The sequence below is a fragment of the Blennius ocellaris genome, assembly GCF_963422515.1.
Source record: "Blennius ocellaris genome assembly, contig: SCAFFOLD_50, whole genome shotgun sequence".
In the NCBI taxonomy this organism is placed as follows: Eukaryota; Metazoa; Chordata; class Actinopteri; order Blenniiformes; family Blenniidae; genus Blennius; species Blennius ocellaris.
In genome coordinates, this window is record NW_027661850.1 from 52851 (window position 1) to 78384 (window position 25534).

General features: G+C 50.5%; 3 protein-coding genes across 6 annotated transcripts in view; all 3 read right to left on the bottom strand.

The window, feature by feature from the left end:
* Positions 1–6358, bottom strand: LOC308148743 (troponin I, fast skeletal muscle-like). 2 transcript variants are annotated; one of them, XM_080522247.1, is made up of 7 exons: positions 6269–6358; positions 5291–5323; positions 3589–3625; positions 3051–3179; positions 572–661; positions 332–505; positions 2–218 (listed from the first exon to the last, which is right to left on the bottom strand). In XM_080522247.1, exons 2-7 carry the CDS (start codon positions 5296–5298, stop codon positions 141–143), a joined length of 516 nt encoding a protein of 171 aa, XP_080378373.1. In that variant the 5' UTR covers positions 5299–5323; positions 6269–6358; the 3' UTR covers positions 2–140. The 2 variants fall into 2 exon arrangements, with proteins under 2 accessions (XP_080378374.1, XP_080378373.1); XM_080522248.1 differs by lacking the exon at positions 6269–6358 and having other exon boundaries at positions 1–218; positions 5202–5318.
* Positions 6359–7503: 1145 nt separating this feature from the next.
* On the bottom strand, positions 7504–22416 carry LOC308148742 (troponin I, fast skeletal muscle-like). Of its 3 annotated transcripts, none has more exons than XM_080522245.1 (8): positions 20825–22416; positions 20692–20749; positions 14476–14507; positions 11710–11749; positions 10848–10976; positions 9533–9622; positions 9100–9273; positions 7504–7746 (listed from the first exon to the last, which is right to left on the bottom strand). In XM_080522245.1, the coding sequence occupies exons 3-8, from the start codon at positions 14481–14483 to the stop codon at positions 7669–7671; spliced, it is 519 nt and encodes a 172-aa protein (XP_080378371.1). In that variant the 5' UTR covers positions 14484–14507; positions 20692–20749; positions 20825–22416; the 3' UTR covers positions 7504–7668. The 3 variants fall into 3 exon arrangements, with proteins under 3 accessions (XP_080378371.1, XP_080378370.1, XP_080378372.1); XM_080522244.1 differs by lacking the exons at positions 20692–20749; positions 20825–22416 and adding exons at positions 14919–15018; positions 15060–15101; XM_080522246.1 differs by lacking the exons at positions 20692–20749; positions 20825–22416 and adding an exon at positions 16983–16988.
* Positions 22417–22555: 139 nt separating this feature from the next.
* Positions 22556–25534, bottom strand: part of LOC308148736 (troponin I, fast skeletal muscle-like) — a gene marked incomplete at its 5' end in the record, with an annotated part of 12000 nt that continues 9021 nt past the window's right edge. Inside the window, 3 exons of the mRNA XM_080522239.1 lie at positions 22556–22839; positions 23688–23861; positions 23934–24103. Coding sequence (XP_080378365.1) covers positions 22762–22839; positions 23688–23861; positions 23934–24103 — 422 coding nt within the window. The 3' untranslated portion in view covers positions 22556–22761. The remainder of the gene's footprint in view (positions 22840–23687; positions 23862–23933; positions 24104–25534) is intronic.

The following is a 25534-nucleotide window of genomic DNA, read 5'->3' on the forward strand; positions in this document are numbered from 1 at the left end:
ACCCCCCCAAAAGAAGCCCCTCCCCTGGGTTGAGGACCCGCCCCTGGGAAGAGGGCACTCCCCTGGGCAGAAGCCCCTCCCCTGGGCGGAGGCCCCGCCCCTGGGCGGAGCTTCAGCCTCCGTTCAGCCTGAGGAGAAGTTTAGGACGACTCGAACATCTTCTTCCTGTCGGCTTTGTCCTCGATGTTTTTACGCCAGTCGCCCACGGCTTCTGTCGGCTGCAGGGAAACAACGACACGCCCTGTTATGTACTCTGATTACTCTCACTACTCTCACTACTCGTGGCCCAGGTGAAGCTGTTTGTTGGATCCTCCTCCTCCTGGTGACTCACCTCCTCCTTCACCTCCTTCTTGACCTGCTTGAGGTTGGACCTGAGGTCCATGGTGACCTTGTGCTTGGAGCCCAGCAGGGCCTGCAGCATGGAGTCGGCCGACATGCGGACCTTCTTCAGGGCCGGCTTCTTCACGCCCCTCAGGTCCACCACTTTGATGTTCAGGTCCTCGATCTGCAGGAGAACACAGTGACTTCCTGTCCCTCCTCCGGGTTCTGCAGCCCGGCGGAGAACCGTTACCTCCTTGTCGGCCTTCTGCACTTTGGCGGCGATGTCGTAGCGTTCCTCGTCGATCCGGTCGATGACGGCCTGGAGCTTCTTGCAGGTCTCCTGCGGACACAAGGCCTCAGTCCAGGACCTCATCGGTTCTAAACCCGGGCCTCACTGCCCTGGGTCTCGCTGAACTACAGGAATTCACTCTGAACTGAATTCACTCTGAACCAGAGGAATTCACTCTGAACTGAATTCACTCTGAACTACAGGAATTCACTCTGAACTACAGGAATTCACTCTGAACTGAATTCACTCTGAACTACAGGAATTCACTCTGAACTACAGGAATTCACTCTGAACTGAATTCACTCTGAACTACAGGAATTAACTCTGAACTACAGGAATTCACTCTGAACTACAGGAATTCACTCTGAACTGAATTCACTCTGAACTACAGGAATTCACTCTGAACTGAATTCACTCTGAACTACAGGAATTCACTCTGAACTACAGGAATTCACTCTGAACTGAATTCACTCTGAACTACAGGAATTCACTCTGAACTGAATTCACTCTGAACTGAATTCACTCTGAACTGAATTCACTCTGAACTACAGGAATTCACTCTGAACTGAATTCACTCTGAACCAAAGGAATTCACTCTGAACTGAATTCACTCTGAACCAAAGGAATTCACTCTGAACTGAATTCACTCTGAACCAAAGGAATTCACTCTGAACTGAATTCACTCTGAACCAAAGGAATTCACTCTGAACTGAATTCACTCTGAACTGAATTCACTCTGAACTGAATTCACTCTGAACTGAATTCACTCTGAACTACAGGAATTCACTCTGAACTGAATTCACTCTGAACTACAGGAATTCACTCTGAACTTAATTCACTCTGAACTACAGGAATTCACTCTGAACTACAGGAATTCACTCTGAACTGAATTCACACTGAACTACAGGAATTCACTCTGAACTGAATTCACTCTGAACTACAGGAATTCACTCTGAACTGAATTCACTCTGAACCAAAGGAATTCACTCTGAACTGAATTCACTCTGAACTGAATTCACTCTGAACTGAATTCACTCTGAACTGAATTCACTCTGAACTACAGGAATTCACTCTGAACTGAATTCACTCTGAACTACAGGAATTCACTCTGAACTTAATTCACTCTGAACTACAGGAATTCACTCTGAACTGAATTCACTCTGAACTACAGGAATTCACTCTGAACTACAGGAATTCACTCTGAACTGAATTCACACTGAACTACAGGAATTCACTCTGAACTGAATTCACTCTGAACTACAGGAATTCACTCTGAACTGAATTCACTCTGAACCAAAGGAATTCACTCTGAACTGAATTCACTCTGAACTACAGGAATTCACTCTGAACTGAATTCACTCTGAACCAAAGGAATTCACTCTGAACTGAATTCACTCTGAACTGAATTCACTCTGAACTGAATTCACTCTGAACTGAATTCACTCTGAACTACAGGAATTCACTCTGAACTGAATTCACTCTGAACTACAGGAATTCACTCTGAACCAAAGGAATTCACTCTGAACTGAATTCACTCTGAACTGAATTCACTCTGAACTGAATTCACTCTGAACTGAATTCACTCTGAACTACAGGAATTCACTCTGAACTGAATTCACTCTGAACTACAGGAATTCACTCTGAACCAAAGGAATTCACTCTGAACTGAATTCACTCTGAACTGAATTCACTCTGAACTACAGGAATTCCCTCTGAACTGGAGGAATTCCAGCGCTGGCTGAAAGTAGTGTGGAGTAGCTTTGAGTATTGTTGCGTACTGCTGACTTTTTTTGAGTCATGTTGAATATGTTTGAGTATCTGTATGTATTTGTGAGTAGTGTTGAATGTTATAAGAAATTGTATTTGTGAGTAGTGTTGAGTATTAATGAGTATTAATGATTATTAGTGGGTATTCGTGAGTATTAATGAGTATTAGTGAGTATGATTGAGTATTAGTGAGTATTAGTGAGTATTAGTGAGTATTGATGAGTATTAGTGAGTATTAATGAGTAATAATGAGTATTAATGGGCATTAGTGAGTAATAATGAGTATTAGTGAGTATTGATGGTATTAGTGAGTAATAATGAGTAATAGTGAGTATTAATGGGCATTAATGGGTATTAGTGAGTATTAATAGATATTAGTGAGTATTAGTGAGTATTAATGAGTATATTGGTATTAGTGAGTATTAATGAGTATTAATGGGTATTAATGAGTATGAATGGGTATTAGTGAGTATTAGTGAGTATTAATGAGTATTAGTGAGTATTAATGGGTATTGGTGAGTATTAATTAGTATTAATGGGTATTATTGTGTATTAGTGAGTATTAATGGGTATTAGTGACTATTGATGAGTGTTAATGAGTATTAATGGGTATTAGTGAGTATTAATGGGTACTAGTGCGTATTAGTGAGTATTAATGGGTGTATCTCCTCACCATGAGAGCAGCCTGGTCTCCACTCATGTCAGGTGCAGGACAGTGTTCTGCCATGTAGGCTTCTTTCGTCGCCACGTTCTCCTTCTTCTCCGCCTCGATCCAGTTCTGAGCGATCTGGAGGATCAGGCTCTGGAACGGCGTGGAAACATGAACCGGCGTGAAAACATGAAACAGCATGGACACATGAAGTTAGTCGGAAACAATAGTTCAGAGGGTCAGACAGGAAGTTCAGAGGGTCAGACAGGAAGTTCAGAGGGTCAGACAGGAAGTTTAGAGGGTCACACCGGAAGTTCAGAGGGTCACACCGGAAGTTCAAAGGGTCAGACAGGAAGTTCAGAGGGTCAGAGAGGAAGTTTAAAGGGTCAGACAGGAAGTTCAAAGGGTCAGACAGGAAGTTCAGAGGATCAGACAGGAAGTTCAAAGGGTCAGACAGGAAGTTCAGAGGGTCAGACAGGAAGTTCAGAGGATCGCACAGGAAGTTCAGAAGGTCAGACAGGAAGTTCAGAGGATCAGACAGGAAATGGGTTTGTTGGTTTACCTTCAGGTGATGCCTGCGGCTGGAAGTCATCTTCTTCCTGTTGTAGAGAAAAGTTATCTTTTATATTCACCATCAAAACGTTAAGATATCGTACAGTTCCCACAAGGCACATCTGTAGGGAACATGCTAGTGTCTGTAGGGAACATGTGAGCGACTGTAGGGAACATGTTAGCGTCTGTAGGGAACATGTTAGCGTCTGTAGGGAACATGTTAGCGACTGTAGGGAACATGTTAGCGCCTGTAGGGAACATGTTAGCGTCTGTAGGGAACATGTTAGCGCCTGTAGGGAACATGTTAGCGTCTGTAGGGAACATGTTAGCGTCTGTAGGGAACATGTTAGCGCCTGTAGGGAACATGTTAGCGCCTGTAGGGAACATGCTAGTGTCTGTAGGGAACATGTTAGCGCCTGTAGGGAACATGTTAGCGCCTGTAGGGAACATGTTAGCGTCTGTAGGGAACATGTTAGCGACTGTAGGGAACATGTTAGCGACTGTAGGGAACATGTTAGCGACTGTAGGGAACATGTTAGCGACTGTTAAGACTGATTAAATTGTGTCAGTACATGAGCCTCAGTGAGGAACCAGAGGCAGCGGTTCTCCACCTGTCGTTGCAGTTCTTCCCTCCATTAACAGGTTCTAGTCCATCAAAACAATAGAACGTCTGCTGGTGTTCGGGTGTTAAGATTAAAATAACTCACAAAATAATTCAAATGGTTTGTGTCTTTTTCCACCCGCCACTAGATATCATGTGTTTTGAAGTGGTGAAGTTTGTTCTTTCTTCTGCTCCACATCTTGGGAAAAGAGGCTCGTCTATTAGAGACGATACGGTAGGACAGGAAGTAGAGAGACAATCCGATCGGCGTCTGACGGATAACGTCGGACCTTTAGATGTTTTGTAAAGAAGAAATTCATGTGAGAAACAAGTCGTAACACGTCGTAACAAGCTTGACTTCCTTATATGGTGCTGTCTCAGAATATGTTCGGCCAATCAGAGGAAGGGGGAGGGGCCTTAAAGAGACCACATGATGAACCCTCCCACAAATCAACATTGTTGATCAGACTTGTTTTCCCTTCCTTTCAACACGGACTCGTCTATAAAAAGACGACGCGTCGATGTTTGTGTGTGAATGTTGTCCAGTGCAGAGTTCGCCTTCACAATAAGAGCGGCACAATTTGCGATGGATACAAACACTTTGTTGGCTCGTTCTCGTTTTCCAGCAACTGATTCATTAACTTCAGTTGAATTGAGTTTCATACGTTCACAAACAGTTGTTATGTTGACGAGCAGAAGTGAACACAGTAGATCTGCTAGAACCGTGACGGTAGAACCATCTGAGGCAGACTGTCAGGAGCAGCTGTACCTGGTGGAGCTGCAAGGTGGTGTAAGGTGGTGCAAGGTGGTGGAGGTGTAAGGTGGTGTAAGGTACATTTCTCCATTGTGAGATCAATAAAGGCTTATCTCATCTCATCTCATCTCATCTGATCTTAGATGGTGTAAGGTGCTGTAAGGTGGTGGAGGTGAAAGGTGGTGTAAGGTGGTGTAAGGTGGTGTAAGGTGCTGTAAGGTGGTGGAGGTGTATAGAGTTGCAGGTGTAAGGCAGAGCGGGGACTTACTCAGACATGTTGGCGGTGCAGGTGTATAGAGGTGGAGGTGTAAGGCGGTGCAGGTGTAAGGTGGTGGAGGTGTAAGGCGTAGGACTTACTCAGACATGTTGGCGGTGCAGGTGGGGGACAGCCTGGACGAAGAGACGAAGAGACAGACAGACGCTGAGACGCTGAGCTCCGGCTGTTCTGGTTCCTCCTCCAGATTCTCTCAGATCAGCATTTTTCCAGCGCCGCCGCGCCGCCACACATTCCTTCCCGGTAAGGCGATCCGAGCTCACAGCCGGAGGAGGACGGGCGACGTCGGCTGAACTAATCTGGGACGTCGGGATCCGGTGTCGGCGTTTTTATGAGCGCTGAGTCGGCGTTAATTTACCCAGAATATCATGAAGGACACGGCGGCGTCCGCTAAACCTGAGCTGCTAGGAAGCTTTTTTTAATCCACATCAACATTCACTTTAACGGATTTCATCAGTTTCACGTTACTTTTACGCGTCAGATATTTTCTCCCACACAGATTAGCTTCCAGAGCAGAACGAGTGACGGCAGAACCGGCGGTGCTCGCGATCGGAGGTTCTGTCGGGACGTCGGGGGTTCTGTCGGGACGTCGGAGGTTCTGTCGGGATGTCGGGGGTTCTGTCGGGATGTCGGGGGTTCTGTCGGGACGTCGGGGGTTCTGTCGGGACGTCGGGGGTTCCGTCGGGACGTCGAGGGTTCCGTCGGGATGTCGGGGGTTCTGTCGGGACGTCGGGGGTTCTGTCGGGACGTCGGGGGTTCCGTCGGGACGTCGGAGGTTCTGTCGGGACGTCGGGGGTTCCGTCGGGACGTCGGAGGTTCCGTCGGGACGTCACGAGGAGCCGACAGGTTCAACACTCACTTTCTCCGCCGAGCTCCAGGCAGAAGCGAGGAGCTGCTCGTAAATTCAGAACGCCGGGGGGGGAAAAGGTCAAATCGCACAAAAGCCGAGCGGCGGGTCAAAGGTCACGCAGTTTAACCGCCAGAGGACAAAAAGATGCTGAAGGCAGAGAAGCTGGAGGAGGAGGAGAAGGAGAAGGTGGAAGAAGAAGAGAGTTTCTCACCGAGACAGGAGGAGGACGAGTCAGTCGGAGGACAGGAGACACTGCCAGCGGCGCGACGGAGACAAATCAAACAGGTATATATGCAGGACGGCGACGCCTCGTCCCCACGTCAGTCCTCTTTAAGGGAATGCTTCCCCGCCGACCAATCGGCCGGCGGGTCCTGAAATACCCTTCAGCCATTCCTGCTCCGCAGACCGCCGCCCCCCCAGTCTCATCCTGCTCCGCAGACCGCCGCCCCCCCAGTCTCATCCTGCTCTGGGGGCAGAGCGGGATCACACTGCCGGCGCTTGTCAACCACCGCCGACCACATTCCTCCACCTTCCTCCACCATCCTCCACCATCCTCCACCATCCTCCACCATCCTCCACCTTCCTCCACCATCCTCCTCCATCCTCCACCTTCCTCCACCTTCCTCCACCATCCTCCACCATCCTCCACCATCCTCCATCAGAACACCACCACTGATCACGTTCCACCAACTTTTAAAAATGTCAAATCTTTTCAGCAAAGTCTGGAGGTCGACTCACAAGCTTCCTGTGAGCTAACAGCTGCTAACCGACTACTAACAGCTGCTAACCGCTACTAACAGCTGCTAACCACTGCTAACTACTGCTAACCCCTGCTAACCGCTGCTAACCGCTGCTAACCACAGCTAACCGCTGCTAACCATTGCTAACCACTGCTAACCGCTGCTAACTGCTGCTAACCATTGCTAACCACTGCTAACCGCTGCTAACTGCTGCTAACCATTGCTAACCACTGCTAACCGCTGCTAACTGCTGCAAACCGCTGCTAACCACTGCTAAGCGCTGGTTTGATCATCGCCGAAGCGAAAGCTGACGAAATGCCGCTAGCTGCTATCGAGCTCGTTACAGAACAACCGAAATCATAAAGCCAGAGTGAAACAATGCTAATCACATGATGACAACTGTTAGCATGTTAGCATAGCATGAGAATAGGCTACATGGTGGAAATTTTAAGATTCTGATCTGTTCAGAATTTTGATGTTTCAAAACTTTAGCCTTTTTAGTGTTAGCTTTAGCTTCAAGCTATGTTAGCTTTTTCTTTTCAAGCCATTCTCAGCTATTTTAACAGCTTTGATCTATTTGTTGGTTAGGGTTGTTGGTGAGCAGCTAGGGAGGCCTTTGAAGAACATATACATTTATATAAACGTATATCTGTTTGTTAGCGTTGCTTCGTACGATCCAGGATAAAAGTAACAAACAGTTTCCTGCTTACTTTAAAATGTTTATTTCTATGTTTTGCATGAAAATCTGTACATTTTGAAGTTTGTTTGTCCGCCAGGAACCAAACAAGGACGAGGACGAGGAGTTGGGTTCAGTGTCTCACCGCGTCCAAGAGGAACAAGGAAGTGTAAAAACATGACGGTCCTGCGGCTCTTAGGACGTCTCGAACATCTTCTTCCTGTCGGCCTTGTCCTCAATGTTCTTACGCCAGTCGCCCACGGCTTCTGTGGACTGGAAGCAAAGGACAGACATCACCACCGGGACAGACGTCACCACCGGGGACAGACGTCACCACCGGGACAGACGTCACCACCGGGGACAGATGTCACCACCGGGGACAGACGTCACCACCGGGACAGACGTCACCACCGGGGACAGATGTCACCACCGGGACAGACGTCACCACCGGGGACAGACGTCACCACCGGGACAGACGTCACCACCGGGAGAGACGTCATCACCGGGACAGACGTCACCACCGGGGACAGACGTCACCACCGGGAGAGACGTCACCACCGGGACAGACGTCACCACCGGGGACAGACGTCACCACCGGGACAGACGTCACCACCGGGACAGACGTCACCACCGGGACAGACGTCACCACCGGGACAGACAGGACCCATCGGGGACAGACGTCACCACCGGGGACAGACGTCACCACCGGGACAGACGTCACCACCGGGGACAGACGTCACCACCGGGACAGACGTCACCACCGGGGACAGACGTCACCACCGGGACAGACGTCACCACCGGGAGAGACGTCATCACCGGGACAGACGTCACCACCGGGAGAGACGTCATCACCGGGACAGACGTCACCACCGGGGACAGACGTCACCACCGGGAGAGACGTCACCACCGGGACAGACGTCACCACCGGGGACAGACGTCACCACCGGGGACAGACGTCACCACCGGGAGAGACGTCACCACCGGGACAGACGTCACCACCGGGGACAGACGTCACCACCGGGACAGACAGGACCCATCGGCCACTTTATTAGGAACACATGGCACTGCTCGTAACCATGGAGACGAGAGACGAGCAGCTGGAGCGCAAACTGAGCATGTGCAAGACGGAGGGATTGTGAACCTTCAACTGGCCAGAGGTCAGAGGTCAACAGACAGAGGACAGAGGTCAACGGACAGAGGTCAGAGGTCAACAGACAGAGGTCAATGGACAGAGGACAGAGGTCAACAGAGGTCAGAGGTCAACAGACAGAGGTCAACAGACAGAGGACAGAGGTCAACAGACAGAGGTCAGAGGTCAACAGACAGAGGTCAGAGGTCAACAGACAGAGGACAGAGGTCAACGGACAGAGGACAGAGGTCAATGGACAGAGGACAGAGGTCAACAGACAGAGGTCAACAGACAGAGGTCAGAGGTCAATGGACAGAGGACAGAGGTCAACAGACAGAGGTCAAAGACAGAGGTCAGAGGTCAAGGTCAGGGGTACCCTCAGACTGGGTGATTGTGAATCAAGCTGCCGTCTCCACAGACTCAGCAGTGATGAAGACGATGGTGACGGTGCCCCCCCCAGCCCCCCCCTCCCCCCCAGGCCACCCCTGCAGACTCACCTCCTCCTTCACCTCCTTCTTGACCTGCTTGAGGTTGGACCTGAGGTCCATGGTGACCTTGTGCTTGCCCCCCAGCAGCGCCTGCAGCATGGCGTCGGCCGACATGCGCACCTTCTTCAGCGCCGGCTTCTTGACGCCGGCGAGCTCCACCACCTTCAGCTTCAGGTCCTCGATCTGCCGGGAGACAAACGTCCGTCCTCTCACCGACGCCGTCCACCAGAGGGCGACGGCGACGAGGTGGAGGACGTGATCACACTGCCAGGACTACTGGCCCCTGAGGCCACGATAGAGCATCTTCCTCCTCCGGTAACCCGCACCGGGGAGAGTCACTGCTTAACCTGGTTGACCTGCTTAACCTGCTTAACCTGGTTAACCTGGTTAACCTGGTTAACCTGGTTAATCTTTCCCGTCCTGGAAGCTGCAGCAGCTTTACCTCTTTATCCGCTTTGGTGACTTTGGCCTCGGCGTCATAACGCTCGTCGTCCACCTTGTCGATGGCCTGGTGCAGCTTCTTACACAGTTCCTGGAGAAACACCGGAACATTAGTTCCTAGTGAGGAAGACGCTAGCATCTGTAGGGAACATGTTAGCATCTGTAGGGAACATGTTAGCGTCTGTAGGGAACATGTTAGCATCTGTAGGGAACATGTTAGCATCTGTAGGGAACATGTTAGCGTCTGTAGGGAACATGTTAGCATCTGTAGGGAACATGTTAGCATCTGTAGGGAACATGTTAGCATCTGTAGGGAACATGTTAGCATCTGTAGGGAACATGTTAGCGTCTGTAGGGAACATGTTAGCATCTGTAGGGAACATGTTAGCATCTGTAGGGAACATGTTAGCATCTGTAGGGAACATGCTAACATCTGTAGGGAACATGTTAGCGCCTGTAGGGAACATGTTAGCATCTGTAGGGAACATGCTAGCGTCTGTAGGGAACATGTTAGCATCTGTAGGGAACATGCTAGCGTCTGTAGGGAACATGTTAGTGTCTGTAGGGAACATGCTAGCGTCTGTAGGGAACATGCTAGCGTCTGTAGGGAACATGCTAGCGTCTGTAGGGAACATGTTAGTGTCTGTAGGGAACATGCTAGCGTCTGTAGGGAACATGCTAGCGTCTGTAGGGAACATGCTAGCGTCTGTAGGGAACATGTTAGTGTCTGTAGGGAACATGCTAGCGTCTGTAGGGAACATGTTAGTGTCTGTAGGGAACATGCTAGCGTCTGTAGGGAACACGCTAGCGTCTGTAGGGAACATGCTAGTGTCTGTAGGGAACATGCTAGCGTCTGTAGGGAACATGCTAGCGTCTGTAGGGAACATGTTAGTGTCTGTAGGGAACATGCTAGCGTCTGTAGGGAACATGTTAGTGTCTGTAGGGAACATGCTAGCGTCTGTAGGGAACACGCTAGCGTCTGTAGGGAACATGCTAGCGTCTGTAGGGAACATGCTAGCGTCTGTAGGGAACATGTTAGTGTCTGTAGGGAACATGCTAGCGTCTGTAGGGAACATGTTAGTGTCTGTAGGGAACATGCTAGCGTCTGTAGGGAACACGCTAGCGTCTGTAGGGAACATGCTAGTGTCTGTTAAGACTGACGCTGCCTTCGTCTCACTGAGGAAGACCACGCTGCCCTCACTCCTCTCTCTCCCTAGATTACATTACATTAGGTTACATTAGTGTCTTGGCCTGGTTCTGCAGGGCCTGGTTCTACAGGGCCTGGTTCTGCAGGGCCTGGTTCTGCAGGGCCTCACCATGAGGGCGGCCTGGTCTCCGCTGAGGTCCGGGTCCGGGCAGTTCTGGCTCATGTAGGAATCCTTCGTCTCCTGGATGTCCTTCTTCTCCTGCTCCAGCCAGCTGGCGGCGATCTGCAGCATCAGGCTCTGCAGGGGACAGGAAACAGGAAGCTGTGGACAGGGAGCTGGGGACAGGAAGCAGTGGACAGGGAGCTGTGGACAGGGAGCTGGGGACAGGAAGCTGGGGACAGGAAGCCGGGGACAGGAAGTTGGGGACAGGAAGCTGGGGACAGGAAGCCGGGGCAGGAAGCTGGGGACAGGAAGCTGTGGACAGGGAGCTGGGGACAAGGAGCTGGGGACAGGAAGCTGGGGACAGGGAGCTGGGGACAAGAAGCAGTGGACAGGAAGCAGTGGACAGGAAGCTGGGGACAGGAAGCTGGGGACAGGAAGCTGTGGACAGGAAGCCGGGGACAGGAAGCCGGGGACAGGAAGCCGGGGACAGGAAGTAGTGGACAAGAAGTTGTGGACAGGAAGTTGGGGACAGGAAGCTGGGGACAGAAAGCTGGGGACAGGAAGTTGGGGACAGGAAGTTGTGGACAGGAAGCTGGGGACAGGAAGTTGGGGACAGGAAGCAGTGGACAGGAAGCTGTGGACAGGAAGTTGGGGACAGGAAGTTGTGGACAGGAAGCTGTGGACAGGAAGTTGTGGACAGGAAGCTGGGGACAGGAAGTTGGGGACAGGAAGCAGTGGACAGGAAGCTGTGGACAGGAAGTTGGGGACAGGAAGTTGTGGACAGGAAGCTGTGGACAGGAAGTTGTGGACAGGAAGCTGGGGACAGGAAGTTGGGGACAGGAAGCCCCATGAGGACGTGGTTCCTCACCTTCAGGTGATGCCGGCGGCTGGACGTCATTTTCTTTCCTCTGAGGAGAAACAACGTCGTTCAGCTTCAATCACTTTAACAAACACTTTTAAAATAGATGAACTTCGTTCTTCAAATTCAACAGATCAGGAAATAAGATGTTTCTACCATGCCAATGCTAATGCTAATGCTAATGCTAAACGTTAGCCAGACTTTTACCCTCGTTTTTCAATCGTTGTATTTCTCAACATCAACAATAAACATACAGTTGCATCTACACAGTTGTAACCATGACAACCATCACAGTGTGGTGTTATGTAACCATGACAACCATCACAGTGTAGTGTTATGTAACCATGACAACCATCACAGTGTGGTGTTATGTAACCATGACAACCATCACAGTGTAGTGTTATGTAACCATGACAACCATCACAGTGTGGTGTTATGTAACCATGACAACCATCACAGTGTGGTGTTATGTAACCATGACAACCATCACAGTGTAGTGTTATGTAACCATGACAACCATCACAGTGTGGTGTTATGTAACCATGACAACCATCACAGTGTAGTGTTGTGGACAATGAATCGTATAAATAATCAAAATGTGATGTCACCTCACGTCTTCTTTGTGCTAAGTTATGCTAATCACCTGCTAGCTATAGCTTTTATCAGTCCTTCTGGTTCGGTGATATTAGCATTAGCATTGTTTTTTCTCCAGGCTAGGCTAGGCTAGGCTAACAGTCCCAACACTAGTGTAAGACACCATTATCACAGTTCCTCTTTATCAAACTACTAAATGGCCGAAGTACCATCCGCTCTGTATGCTAGGCTAGGCTAATGGATTGAACTGCCTCACGTTTGTAATGAACACATAAAAGAAATGTAAATAGAAAAGCGTTTCTGCAGACTCTTATTGGTCAGTATGACCTGGATTCTGGTTTTCTTACATGAAGGCATTTCTGGTTGTTTGAATGCTGAAGCCAAAGCTAAAGCTAAAGCTAAAGCTAGCATCTCCCGGGGCTGCAGGGAGTTTCTCCGTCAGCTGCTGCCACATGTTGACCTTCAGACTGAACATGTTCACGTCTCCACAGAAACACGATCCTCTGACTCCTCCTAACTTTTACTGCAGCAACTGTTGCGTCTCGGCGGAACTGAAGCAGAAGACGGACGTCCTGACAGGACAGACGTCTCACCGTCCAACTTCTACCCTCTCGTATTGAACCACAAGCAGATGATCGGAACTCAGTCAGAGACACTTCTGTACATTTTCAGACTTTTAATTTGAAAATCTTTTGTTTGATCAGAACTGTCATTCATCCAGCCGATAATCTGATATTTGACCTCCATATTGATAATCTGATACTTGACCTCCATATTGATAATCTGATATTTGACCATTTTGATAATCTGATATTTGACCATATTGATAATCTGATATTTGACCTCCATATTGATAATCTGATGTTTGACCTCCATATTGATAATCTGATATTTGACCATATTGATAATCTGATATTTGACCTCCATATTGATAATCTGATGTTTGACCTCCATATTGATAATCTGATATTTGACCTCCATATTGATAATCTGATATTTGACCATATTGATAATCTGATATTTGACCATATTGATAATCTGATATTTGACCTCCATATTGATAATCTGATATTTGACCATTTTGATAATCTGATATTTGACCTCCATATTGATAATCTGATATTTGACCATATTGATAATCTGATATTTGACCATATTGATAATCTGATATTTGACCTCCATATTGATAATCTGATGTTTGACCTCCATATTGATAATCTGATATTTGACCTCCATATTGATAATCTGATATTTGACCATATTGATAATCTGATATTTGACCTCCATATTGATAATCTGATATTTGACCATTTTGATAATCTGATATTTGACCATATTGATAATCTGATATTTGACCTCCATATTGATAATCTGATGTTTGACCATTTTGATAATCTGATATTTGACCATTTGATAATCTGATATTTGACCATATTGATAATCTGATATTTGACCATTTTGATAATCTGATATTTGACCATATTGATAATCTGATATTTGACCTCCATATTGATAATCTGATGTTTGACCTCCATATTGAAATTTGAGAAATAGAAACAGTGAACATTATTTATCTAAGTCAAACAAAGTATATATAAAGTGATAATTGTGTGCTGCGGGTTTGGTTCCCATGGTAACGGTCTCAGGTTACCCTCTGTCACAGATTATTGATCAGATCTGTTTGTTTCTCAACAGCTTGTTGGTCTTGATGGTCGACTTCCTGTCCCGAGACAATAAAAGCATCTGACAGATGGAGAGCCGAGTTTCAGTGTGGAGGCGGATTGGGGAGGAGGAGGAGGAGGAGGAGGAGGAGGAGGAGGAGGAGGAGGAGGAGGAGGAGGAAGAGGAAGAGGAGGAGGAGGAAGTGGAGGAGGAGCAGGAGGAAGAGGAGGAGGAAGAAGAAGAGGAGGAGGATGAGGAGGAGGAGGAGCAAGAGGAGGAGAAGGAGGAGGAGGAGGAGGAGGAAGAGGAGGAGGAGGAGGAGGAGGAAGAGGAAGAGGAGGAGGAGGAGGAGGAGGAGGAAGAGGAGGAGGAGGAGGAGGAGGAAGAGGAGGAGGAGGAGGAGGAAGAGGAGGAGGAAGAGGAGGAGGAAGAGGAGGAGGAAGAGGAGGAGGAAGAGGAGGAAGGATCAGGTTTCATGCTTCATTCAAGCTAAAGAGGAAGAAGAAGACTAGAACTCACTCAGACATGTTGGCTGTTGGTGAGGTTCCACCCTGGAGGAGAGAGAACCGTCATCAGTCAGGGCCAGAGCACATGGACCCCCCCATTACTCCACCGCCCCCCCCCCCCCCCGCCCCCCGACCCCCCCGACCCCCCACCCAATATCAATCATGTCCCTTCTGACCTCTGACAGGAAAGGCAGGATGTTTCACTGAAGAACTGGTCTCCACCACAACCCGCTAATTCTGGACAGGAGGGGTCAGATGCCTCGGGCCCCGGTGCCCCCCCCCCCCCCCCCCGACACCCCGACACCCCCCCCCCCCCCCCGACACCCCCAGAAGACCTTCTGCCTGGAATCCAGCTTGTTGCCCCCAGCCTAAGAGCTTTGCACAAAATGCCCCAGCAGGAGACGGAACGTGGCGCCAAACAGCGGCGAATTCCAACATGGTGGAGGAATGTGGCACCTGGAACCGCAGACACATTCTGAACGCCGCCGCCAGGGACGAGCTGCTCCCGTCCCAACAAACAAACAACGCTGCTCCACGTCCCAACAAACAAACAACGCTGCTCCACGTCCCAACAAACAAACAAACAAACAAACAAACAACGCTGCTCCACGTCCCAACAAACAAACAACGCTGCTCCACGTCCCAACAAACAAACAACGCTGCTCCACGTCCCAACAAACAAACAACGCTGCTCCACGTCCCAACAAACAAACAACGCTGCTCCACGTCCCAACAAACAAACAAACAACGCTGCTCCACGTCCCAACAAACAAACAAACAACGCTGCTCCACGTCCCAACAAACAAACAAACAAACAAATAACGCTGCTCCCACGTCCCAACAAACAAACAAACAACGCTGCTCCACGTCCCAACAAACAAACAAACAATGCTGCTCCACGTCCCAACAAACAAACAAATAACGCTGCTCCCACGTCCCAACAAACAAACAAACAAACAAATAACGCTGCTCCCACGTCCCAACAAACAAACAAACAAACAAATAACGCTGCTCCCACGTCCCAACAAACAAACAAACAAACAAACAACGCTGCTCCACGTCCCAACAAACAAACAACGCTGCTCCACGTCCCAACAAACAAACAAACAACGCTGCTCCACGTCCCAACAAACAAACAAATAACGCTGCTCCCACGTCCCAACAAACAAACAAACAAACAAATAACGCTGCTCCCACGTCCCAACAAACAAACAAACAACGCTGCTCCACGTCCCAACAAACAAACAAATAACGCTGCTCCCACGTCCCAACAAACAAACAAACAAACAAATAACGCTGCTCCCACGTCCCAACAAACAAACAAACAAACAAACAATGCTGCTCCACGTCCCAACAAACAAACAAATAACGCTGCTCCCACGTCCCAACAAACAAACAAACAAACAAATAACGCTGCTCCCACGTCCCAACAAACAAACAAACAAACAAATAACGCTGCTCCCACGTCCCAACAAACAAACAAACAAACAAACAACGCTGCTCCACGTCCCAACAAACAAACAACGCTGCTCCACGTCCCAACAAACAAACAAACAACGCTGCTCCACGTCCCAACAAACAAACAAATAACGCTGCTCCCACGTCCCAACAAACAAACAAACAAACAAATAACGCTGCTCCCACGTCCCAACAAACAAACAAACAACGCTGCTCCACGTCCCAACAAACAAACAAATAACGCTGCTCCCACGTCCCAACAAACAAACAAACAAACAAATAACGCTGCTCCCACGTCCCAACAAACAAACAAACAAACAAACAATGCTGCTCCACGTCCAACAAACAAACAAATAACGCTGCTCCCACGTCCCAACAAACAAACAAACAAACAAATAACGCTGCTCCCACGTCCCAACAAACAAACAAACAAACAAATAACGCTGCTCCCACGTCCCAACAAACAAACAAACAAACAAACAACGCTGCTCCACGTCCCAACAAACAAACAACGCTGCTCCACGTCCCAACAAACAAACAAACAACGCTGCTCCACGTCCCAACAAACAAACAAACAACGCTGCTCCACGTCCCAACAAACAAACAAACAAACAACGTCAAGCAAAGCTGCAGCGACGCGTCAACAGACAACAAACTCTTCCTGTAGCGAACAAACTTTGTCTTCAGGTTGTTTGTGTTTTACATGTTTTTTCATTGGTTTCTCTCAGATTGTCCTGCAGGAACGATTCACTTTACTTTAATCACAAGATTTTTCCTTCAGTACAAATCCACAGATCCGAGAACTTCAACAAGCATGAAGCAGTGAAATCACAAGAACCCGTTCCTGACGAGTCGCCACTGAAACCTGACCGAGTCCAGAGAGCCGAGAGTCGGCCAGCAAACCCCTTAATCCCTTAATCCCTCTAATCCCATCAATCCCGGCTATCTACCGCAGCGTGAGCGCAGCCTCGGAGGTCAGAGGTCACACACGCAGCAGGAAAGTCACCTGTGCGGAACAAACCCACCTGCCGAGACCCCCGAGGACCAGAGAGCGGCACCTACCGAACGTGAGCGAGGCGAGGAAGAAGGGGCGAGACGCTGCCAAGTCCTGAACAGTACAGATAAAACAGGGTATATAGGGTGTGAAGTGCTGGCTCAGCAGCAACGCCGGCCCTCTTTATGGTAGCACTGCCACTTCAGACCAATCGGCCGGAGGCTCCAGAAATACCAACCGCAACTCGCCCAGGAACCTCGTAAATTTCTGCCACGGGAAGACTGAACAGGGCGATCGGGTTCCCCGCCCAATCTAAGCAATTGTTACACAACAGTCATGGGGTGGTTGTGGGGCGGTAGGGGTTGTGGGGCGGTAGGGGTTGTGGGGCGGTAGGGGTTGTGGGGCGGTAGGGGTTGTGGGGCGGTAGGGGTTGTGGGGCGGTAGGGGTTGTGGGGCGGTAGGGGTTGTGGGGCGGTAGGGGTTGTGGGGCGGTAGTGGTTGTGGGGCGGTAGGGGTTGTGGGGCGGTAGTGGTTAGGGGCGGTAGTGGTTGTGGGGCGGTAGGGGTTGTGGGGCGGTAGTGGTTGTGTGGCGGTAGGGGTTGTGGGGCGGTAGGGGTTGTGGGGCGGTAGTGGTTAGGGGCGGTAGGGGTTGTGGGGCGGTAGTGGATAGGGGCGGTAGTGATTGTGGGGCGGTAGTGGTTGTAGGGTGGTAGTGGTTAGGGGCGGTAGGGGTTGTGGGGCGGTAGTGGTTAGGGGCGGTAGTGGATAGGGGCGGTAGTGATTGTGGGGCGGTAGTGGTTGTAGGGTGGTAGTGGTTAGGGGCGGTAGGGGTTGTGGGGCGGTAGGGGTTGTGGGGCGGTAGGGGTTGTGGGGCGGTAGGGGTTGTGGGGCGGTAGGGGTTGTGGGGCGGTAGGGGTTGTGTGGCGGTAGGGGTTGTGGGGCGGTAGTGGTTGTGTGGCGGTAGGGGTTGTGGGGCGGTAGGGGTTGTGGGGCGGTAGTGGTTAGGGGCGGTAGGGGTTGTGGGGCGGTAGTGGATAGGGGCGGTAGTGATTGTGGGGCGGTAGTGGTTGTAGGGTGGTAGTGGTTAGGGGCGGTAGGGGTTGTGGGGCGGTAGTGGTTAGGGGCGGTAGTGGATAGGGGCGGTAGTGATTGTGGGGCGGTAGTGGTTGTAGGGTGGTAGTGGTTAGGGGCGGTAGGGGTTGTGGGGCGGTAGGGGTTGTGGGGCGGTAGGGGTTGTGGGGCGGTAGGGGTTGTGGGGCGGTAGGGGTTGTGGGGCGGTAGGGGTTGTGTGGCGGTAGGGGTTGTGGGGCGGTAGTGGTTGTGTGGCGGTAGGGGTTGTGGGGCGGTAGGGGTTGTGGGGCGGTAGTGGTTAGGGGCGGTAGGGGTTGTGGGGCGGTAGTGGATAGGGGCGGTAGTGATTGTGGGGCGGTAGTGGTTGTAGGGTGGTAGTGGTTAGGGGCGGTAGGGGTTGTGGGGCGGTAGTGGTTAGGGGCGGTAGTGGATAGGGGCGGTAGTGATTGTGGGGCGGTAGTGGTTGTAGGGTGGTAGTGGTTAGGGGCGGTAGGGGTTGTGGGGCGGTAGGGGTTGTGGGGCGGTAGGGGTTGTGGGGCGGTAGGGGTTGTGGGGCGGTAGGGGTTGTGGGGCGGTAGGGGTTGTGGGGCGGTAGTGGTTAGGGGCGGTAGTGGTTGTGGGGCGGTAGGGGTTGTGGGGCGGTAGTGGTTGTGTGGCGGTAGGGGTTGTGGGGCGGTAGGGGTTGTGGGGCGGTAGTGGTTAGGGGCGGTAGGGGTTGTGGGGCGGTAGTGGATAGGGGCGGTAGTGATTGTGGGGCGGTAGTGGTTGTAGGGTGGTAGTGGTTAGGGGCGGTAGGGGTTGTGGGGCGGTAGGGGTTGTGGGGCGGTAGTGGTTAGGGGCGGTAGGGGTTGTGGGGCGGTAGTGGATAGGGGCGGTAGTGATTGTGGGGCGGTAGTGGTTGTAGGGTGGTAGTGGTTAGGGGCGGTAGGGGTTGTGGGGCGGTAGTGGTTGTGGGGCGGTAGTGGTTAGGGGCGGTAGGGGTTGTGGGGCGGTAGTGGATAGGGGCGGTAGTGATTGTGGGGCGGTAGTGGTTGTAGGGTGGTAGTGGATAGGAGCGGTAGGGGTTGTGGGGCGGTAGGGGTTGTGGGGCGGTAGTGGTTAGGGGCGGTAGGGGTTGTGGGGTGGTAGGGGTTGTGGGGCGGTAGTGGTTAGGGGCGGTAGGGGTTGTGGGGTGGTAGGGGTTGTGGGGCGGTAGTGGTTAGGGGCGGTAGGGGTTGTGGGGTGGTAGGGGTTGTGGGGCGGTAGTGGTTAGGGGCGGTAGGGGTTGTGGGGCGGTAGTGGTTAGGGGCGGTAGGGGTTGTGGGGCGGTAGTGGTTAGGGGCGGTAGGGGTTGTGGGGCGGTAGTGGTTGTGGGGCGGTAGTGGATAGGGGCGGTAGGGGTGCGTGGGACCACTGCTAACGAGAACCAACCCTCACCCTGTCACAGTTCTGATCGGTTCAGGAGCTTCTGCCGTCTGAAGGCTCCTTGTTCTTCTCATGTTAGCATTGTAGCATGGTAGCATGCTAGTATCATCGCATGTTAGTATTGTAGAATGTCAGTTTCATAGTATGTTAGCATGGCAGAATATTAGCAGGGTCACATATTGGCATGCTAGCATCATAGCATGGTAGTGAGTTAGTATATTAACATGGTGGTATGTTAGCATGGTAGCATGTTGTACTAGTAGCATGTTAGCATGATAGCATGTTAGCATTTTAACAAGGTAGCACATCAGTATGTTAGCATAATGGAATGGTAGCACGTTAGCATTTTAAGATTTTCGTAGTAGCATGTTAGCATGACAGTTAGCTCAACGACAAACAATCAAACATTTTCTTCAAACATCCAAATGAATTCTGTGTGAATCAGCGTTTTGTATTTAGGATTAACAAAGTATTTCTATTGTGTTCTACTCTTAGTTTGAAGGGCTTGAGGTTCCATTGTACTCAGTCTGTCCACCAGAAAGACGTCCAGGGTGGAAGAAGAGGAAACGTCTTAATATGCACTGATTAGCATTAATTAGCAGGAGCATTATTGGATTAGCATCCAGGAGAAGTTGTTTAACGGTCGGTGTGACTCAGACTCAGCTGTGGATTTGATCTGTGATGAAGTTTGCAGGTCTGAACTCTGAGGTTCTAGATGTGTTGAGGTTCTCTGCTGCCCTCTGCTGGTGCAAAGACCACATCTGCTCTGATCCCAGAGACCAACTGAGCTCAGGGGTTCAGGAGGACCGGCTCAGTCTGGACCTCAGCTGCTGGGCCACGGGTTCTGTTCGGTTCTGTTTGGTTCGGTTCTGTTCGTCTCTGTTCGGTTCTGTTTGGTTCTGTTCGGTTCTGTTTGGTTCGGTTCTGTTCTGTTCATCTCTGTTCGGTTCTGTTTGGTTCTGTTCGGTTCTGTTTGTCTCTGTTCGGTTCTGTTTGGTTCTGTTTGGTTCTGTTCGGTTCTGTTTGGTTCGGTTCTGTTCGTCTCTGTTCGGTTCTGTTCTGTTTGGTTTGGTTTGGATTGGTTCGGTTCGGTTCGGTTCTGTTCTGTTCTGTTCTGTTCGGTTCGGTTCGGTTCTGTTCTGTTCGGTTCGGTTCTGTTTGGTTCTGTTTGGTTCTGTTTGGTTCGGTTCGTTTTCATTTGGTGTCAGGTGTTTTTTCACGGTGTTCCTTGTACATCCGGCTGTTCCAGTCATATGTACTCATGTCAGGTGAGTAAAGTATGAGGTGAGTAAAGTACTTTACCTGGAAGTACTCGGAGCTCTGGACCGGAACTCTCTAGACCATCATGACATCACAGACTCTAGAAAACAAGACGGACCAATCAGCAGCCAGAACCTCTTCAGAACCAGCAGGAGGAACAGGAAGTGATAAAGACCTGAGCTCTGATTGGCTGCTGCTGGACTTCCTGTGGAGAACCGCCAGGACCAGGATCACGGCCAGGACCAGGACCAGGTCCAGGTCCAGGACCAGGACCAGGACCAGGACCAGGACCAGGATCATGACCAGGACCAGGTCCAGGTCCAGATGGTCCAGGAATCTTCTGGGTGGAGTTTAGTTGTGCTTTTCTCTCGGCACCACTTTCCTCCAACCGTCCAAACATCCAACATTGGTTGTGATTGATCAGTGATCAGTCGTGATTGATCAGTGATCAGTCGTGATTGATCAGTGATCAGTCGTGATTGATTACTGATCAGTCGTGATTGATCACTGGTCAGTCGTGATTGATCACTGGTCAGTCGTGATTGATCAGTGATCAGTCGTGATTGATCACTGATCAGTCGTGATTGATCACTGATCAGTCGTGATTGATCACTGGTCAGTCGTGATTGATTACTGATCAGTCGTGATTGATCACTGATCAGTCGTGATTGATCAGTGATCAGTCGTGATTGATTACTGATCAGTCGTGATTGATCACTGATCAGTCGTGATTGATCACTGATCAGTCGTGATTGATCACTGGTCAGTCGTGATTGATCACTGGTCAGTCGTGATTGATCACTGGTCAGTCGTGATTGATCACTGATCAGTCGTGATTGATCACTGATCAGTCGTGATTGATCACTGATCAGTCGTGATTGATCACTGATCAGTCGTGTGTCAAACATCAAGTGACTTGATGACTTTTTTTGAAGAGTTCAGTCTCTGCTGCCACCATGTGGCTGCTGGTAGATTGCAGCTTCTTCAGTATGACATGATCAATCAATCAATCAATCAATCAATCAATCAATCAATCAATCAATCAATCAATCACTCAATCACTCAATCAATCAATCAATCAATCAATCAATCAATCAATCAATCAATCAGTCAGGGTTAACATTGACCTGCGACTTTCGTCTTCTACCGTTTCTCGTGGTTCAACCCGTTTGACCTCGTCCAGACTCATCCGGACTTGTTTAGACTCGTTAAGACTCACCCAGATTTATTCAGATTTATTTATTTTTATTTTATTCTAGACTCGTCTGGACTCACCTAGACTCGTTCAGACTAGTCCTTACTCAATCAGACTCCTGCTGACTCGTCCGGACTCGTCCAGACTTGTACAGCTTCTTCAGATTTGTCCTGACTCGTCTAGACTCAATCAGACTCGTCATGACTTGTCCAAACTTGTTAGTACTTATCCTGACTTATTCAGACTCGTCCAGACTTGGACACTGCTACAATATTAACTCTACAATATTAACTCTACAATATTAACTCTACAATATTAACTCTACAATATTAACTCTACAACAGTAACTCTACAATATTAACTCTACAATACTATCTCTACAATATTATCTCTACAACAGTAACTCTACAATAGTAACACGCTGTCATGGACATGTAACTTTAATGGGATTACTGGTTTAGAAAGAGTACTCCGTTAGATTACTAGTGACTGGACAAAGTGGTCCTATTAGATTAACGCGTCACTCAGTAATGCAGTAATGCAGTAATGCAGTACTTTGTACTCACACATTGCTGGTGGTGTCCCGGCTCTGCGGCGCGGCGCTGAGTCGCCACCTGAACGACTCACAACCGCAGGTTTTACCAAAAGAGCAGGAAGCAGTGACTCGTCCTCCAAACGACTCACTGAACAAACGCAGGCCGACAGAGCAGCTGGAACTCACAGCTTTAATGAAACAAGAATCTCAATTCACTAGAAACTCCTGGACTCCAGTCCAGCTCCCAGGACGACTCCAGTCCAGCTCCCAGGACGACTCCAGTCCAGCTCCCAGGATGACTCCAGTCCAGCTCCCAGGACGACTCCAGTCCAGCTCCCAGGACGACTCCAGTCCAGCTCCCAGGACGACTCCAGTCCAGCTCTTAAGACGACTCGAACATCTTTTTCCTGTCAGCTTTGTCCTCGATGTTCTTACGCCAGTCGCCGACTGCCTCCGCAGGCTGCAGGACACAGAGCAGTTAGTGAGACGGCGAGACGGTGAGACGGCGAGACGGTGAGACAGTGAGACAGTGAGACAGCGAGACGGTGAGACGGTGAGACGGTGAGACGGTGAGACGGTGAGAGGTCATTGAGCGGTTGTTTAGAGGTCGTTGAGTGGTGGTTGAGAGGTCATTGAGTGGTGGTTGAGTGGTGGTTGAGTGGTGGTTGAGAGGTCATTGAGTGGTGGTTGAGTGGTGGTTGAGAGGTCATTGAGTGGTGGTTGAGTGGTGGTTGAGAGGTCATTGAGTGGTGGTTGAGTGGTGGTTGAGTGGTCATTGAGTGGTCATTGAGTGGTCATTGAGTGGTGGTTGAGTGGTGGTTGAGTGGTGGTTGAGAGGTCATTGAGTGGTGGTTGAGAGGTCATTGAGTGGTGGTTGAGAGGTCATTGAGTGGTGGTTGAGTGGTGGTTGAGTGGTCATTGAGTGGTCATTGAGTGGTCATTGAGTGGTCATTGAGTGGTGGTTGAGTGGTGGTTGAGAGGTCATTGAGTGGTCATTGAGTGGTGGTTGAGTGGTGGTTGAGAGGTCATTGAGTGGTGGTTGAGTGGTGGTTGAGCGGTCGTTGAGCGGTGGTTGAGTGGTGGTTGAGCGGTGGTTGAGTGGTGGTTGAGTGGTGGTTGAGTGGTGGTTGAGTGGTGGTTGAGCGGTTGTTTAGAGGTCATTGAGTGGTGGTTGAGTGGTGGTTGAGCGGTGGTTGAGTGGTGGTTGAGTGGTGGTTGAGCGGTTGTTTAGAGGTCATTGAGTGGTGGTTGAGTGGTGGTTGAGCGGTGGTTGGGCATTGCCGTGACGACGAGCCGCTGCAGACTCACCTCCTCCTTCACCTCCTTCTTGACCTGCTTCAGGTTGGCCCTCAGTTCCAGGTTGACGGTGTGCTTGGAGCCCAGCAGCGCCTTCAGCATGGCGTCGGCCGACATGCGCACCTTCTTCAGGGCGGGTTTCTTCACGCCAGCCAGGTCCACCACCTTGATCTTCAGGTCGTCGATCTGCCGGGAACATGGCGGCGTTCACTTCTGATCGATTGATCAGCTGCAGCTCGGATTGATCACGGCTGTTACCTCTTTATCGGCTTTGCCCACTTTGGACAACATGTCGTACCTCTCCTCGTCTATTTTGTCGATGAGGGCGTGAAGCTTTTTGCAAGTTTCCTGAATGAAGAGAGAAAAGTGATGTTTCTTCACGGATGGACAGAAAAACGAAGGACAAGTCAGCTGATGACTTTCAGACCCTGACAGTCACAAAGGAAGACACATCGTCGGCATAGAGTGAGATTCAGATAAAAGGATGTGAAGTTAATCTGGTTGAGGGATCAGTCACTGCTTATTCTGAGTGAAGATGATGAGGTGAGGAGGTGAAGTGGTGATGAGGTGAGGTGATGAGGTGGTGATGAGGTGAGGTGGTGAGGTGGTGAGGTGGTGAGGTGGTGAGGTGGTGATGAGGTGAGGTGGTGAGGTAGTGAGGTGGTGGTGAGGTGGTGATGAGGTGAGGTGATGAGGTGGTGAGGTGGTGATGAGGTGAGGTGATGAGGTAGTGAGGTGGTGAGGTGGTGATGAGGTGGTGAGGTGGTGATGAGGTGAGGTGGTGAGGTGGTGAGGTGGTGATGAGGTGAGGTGGTGAGGTGGTGAGGTGGTGAGGTGGTGATGAGGTGAGGTGGTGAGGTGGTGATGAGGTGGTGAGGTGGTGAGGTGGTGATGAGGTGGTGAGGTGGTGAGGTGATGATGAGGTGGTGAGGTGGTGATGAGGTGAGGTGGTGAGGTGGTGAGGTGGTGATGAGGTGAGGTGGTGAGGTAGTGAGGTGGTGAGGTGGTGAGGTGGTGAGGTGGTGATGAGGTGGTGAGGTGGTGAGGTGGTGATGAGGTGAGGTGATGAGGTAGTGAGGTGGTGAGGTGGTGATGAGGTGGTGAGGTGGTGATGAGGTGAGGTGGTGAGGTGGTGAGGTGGTGAGGTGGTGATGAGGTGAGGTGATGAGGTGGTGAGGTGGTGATGAGGTGAAGTGGTGATGAGGTGAGGTGGTGAGGTGGTGAGGTGGTGATGAGGTGAGGTGGTGAGGTGGTGAGGTGGTGAGGTGGTGATGAGGTGAGGTGATGAGGTGGTGAGGTGGTGATGAGGTGAAGTGGTGAGGTGGTGAGGTGGTGAGGTGGTGATGAGGTGAGGTGGTGATGAGGTGAGGTGGTGATGAGGTGAGGTGGTGAGGTGGTGAGGTGGTGAGGTGGTGATGAGGTGAGGTGGTGAGGTGGTGAGGTGGTGATGAGGTGAGGTGGTGATGAGGTGAGGTGGTGAGGTGGTGATGAGGTGAGGTGGTGATGAGGTGAGGTGGTGAGGTGGTGAGGTGGTGATGAGGTGAGGTGGTGAGGTGGTGATGAGGTGAGGTGGTGAGGTGGTGATGAGGTGAGGTGGTGAGGTGGTGAGGTGGTGAGGTGGTGATGAGGTGAGGTGGTGAGGTGGTGATGAGGTGAGGTGATGAGGTAGTGAGGTGGTGAGGTGGTGATGAGGTGAGGTGGTGAGGTGGTGAGGTGGTGAGGTGGTGAGGTGGTGATGAGGTGAGGTGGTGAGGTGGTGATGAGGTGGTGATGAGGTGGTGATGAGGTGAGGTGTGAGGTGGTGAGGTGGTGAGGTGGTGAGGTGGTGATGAGGTGAGGTGGTGAGGTGGTGAGGTGGG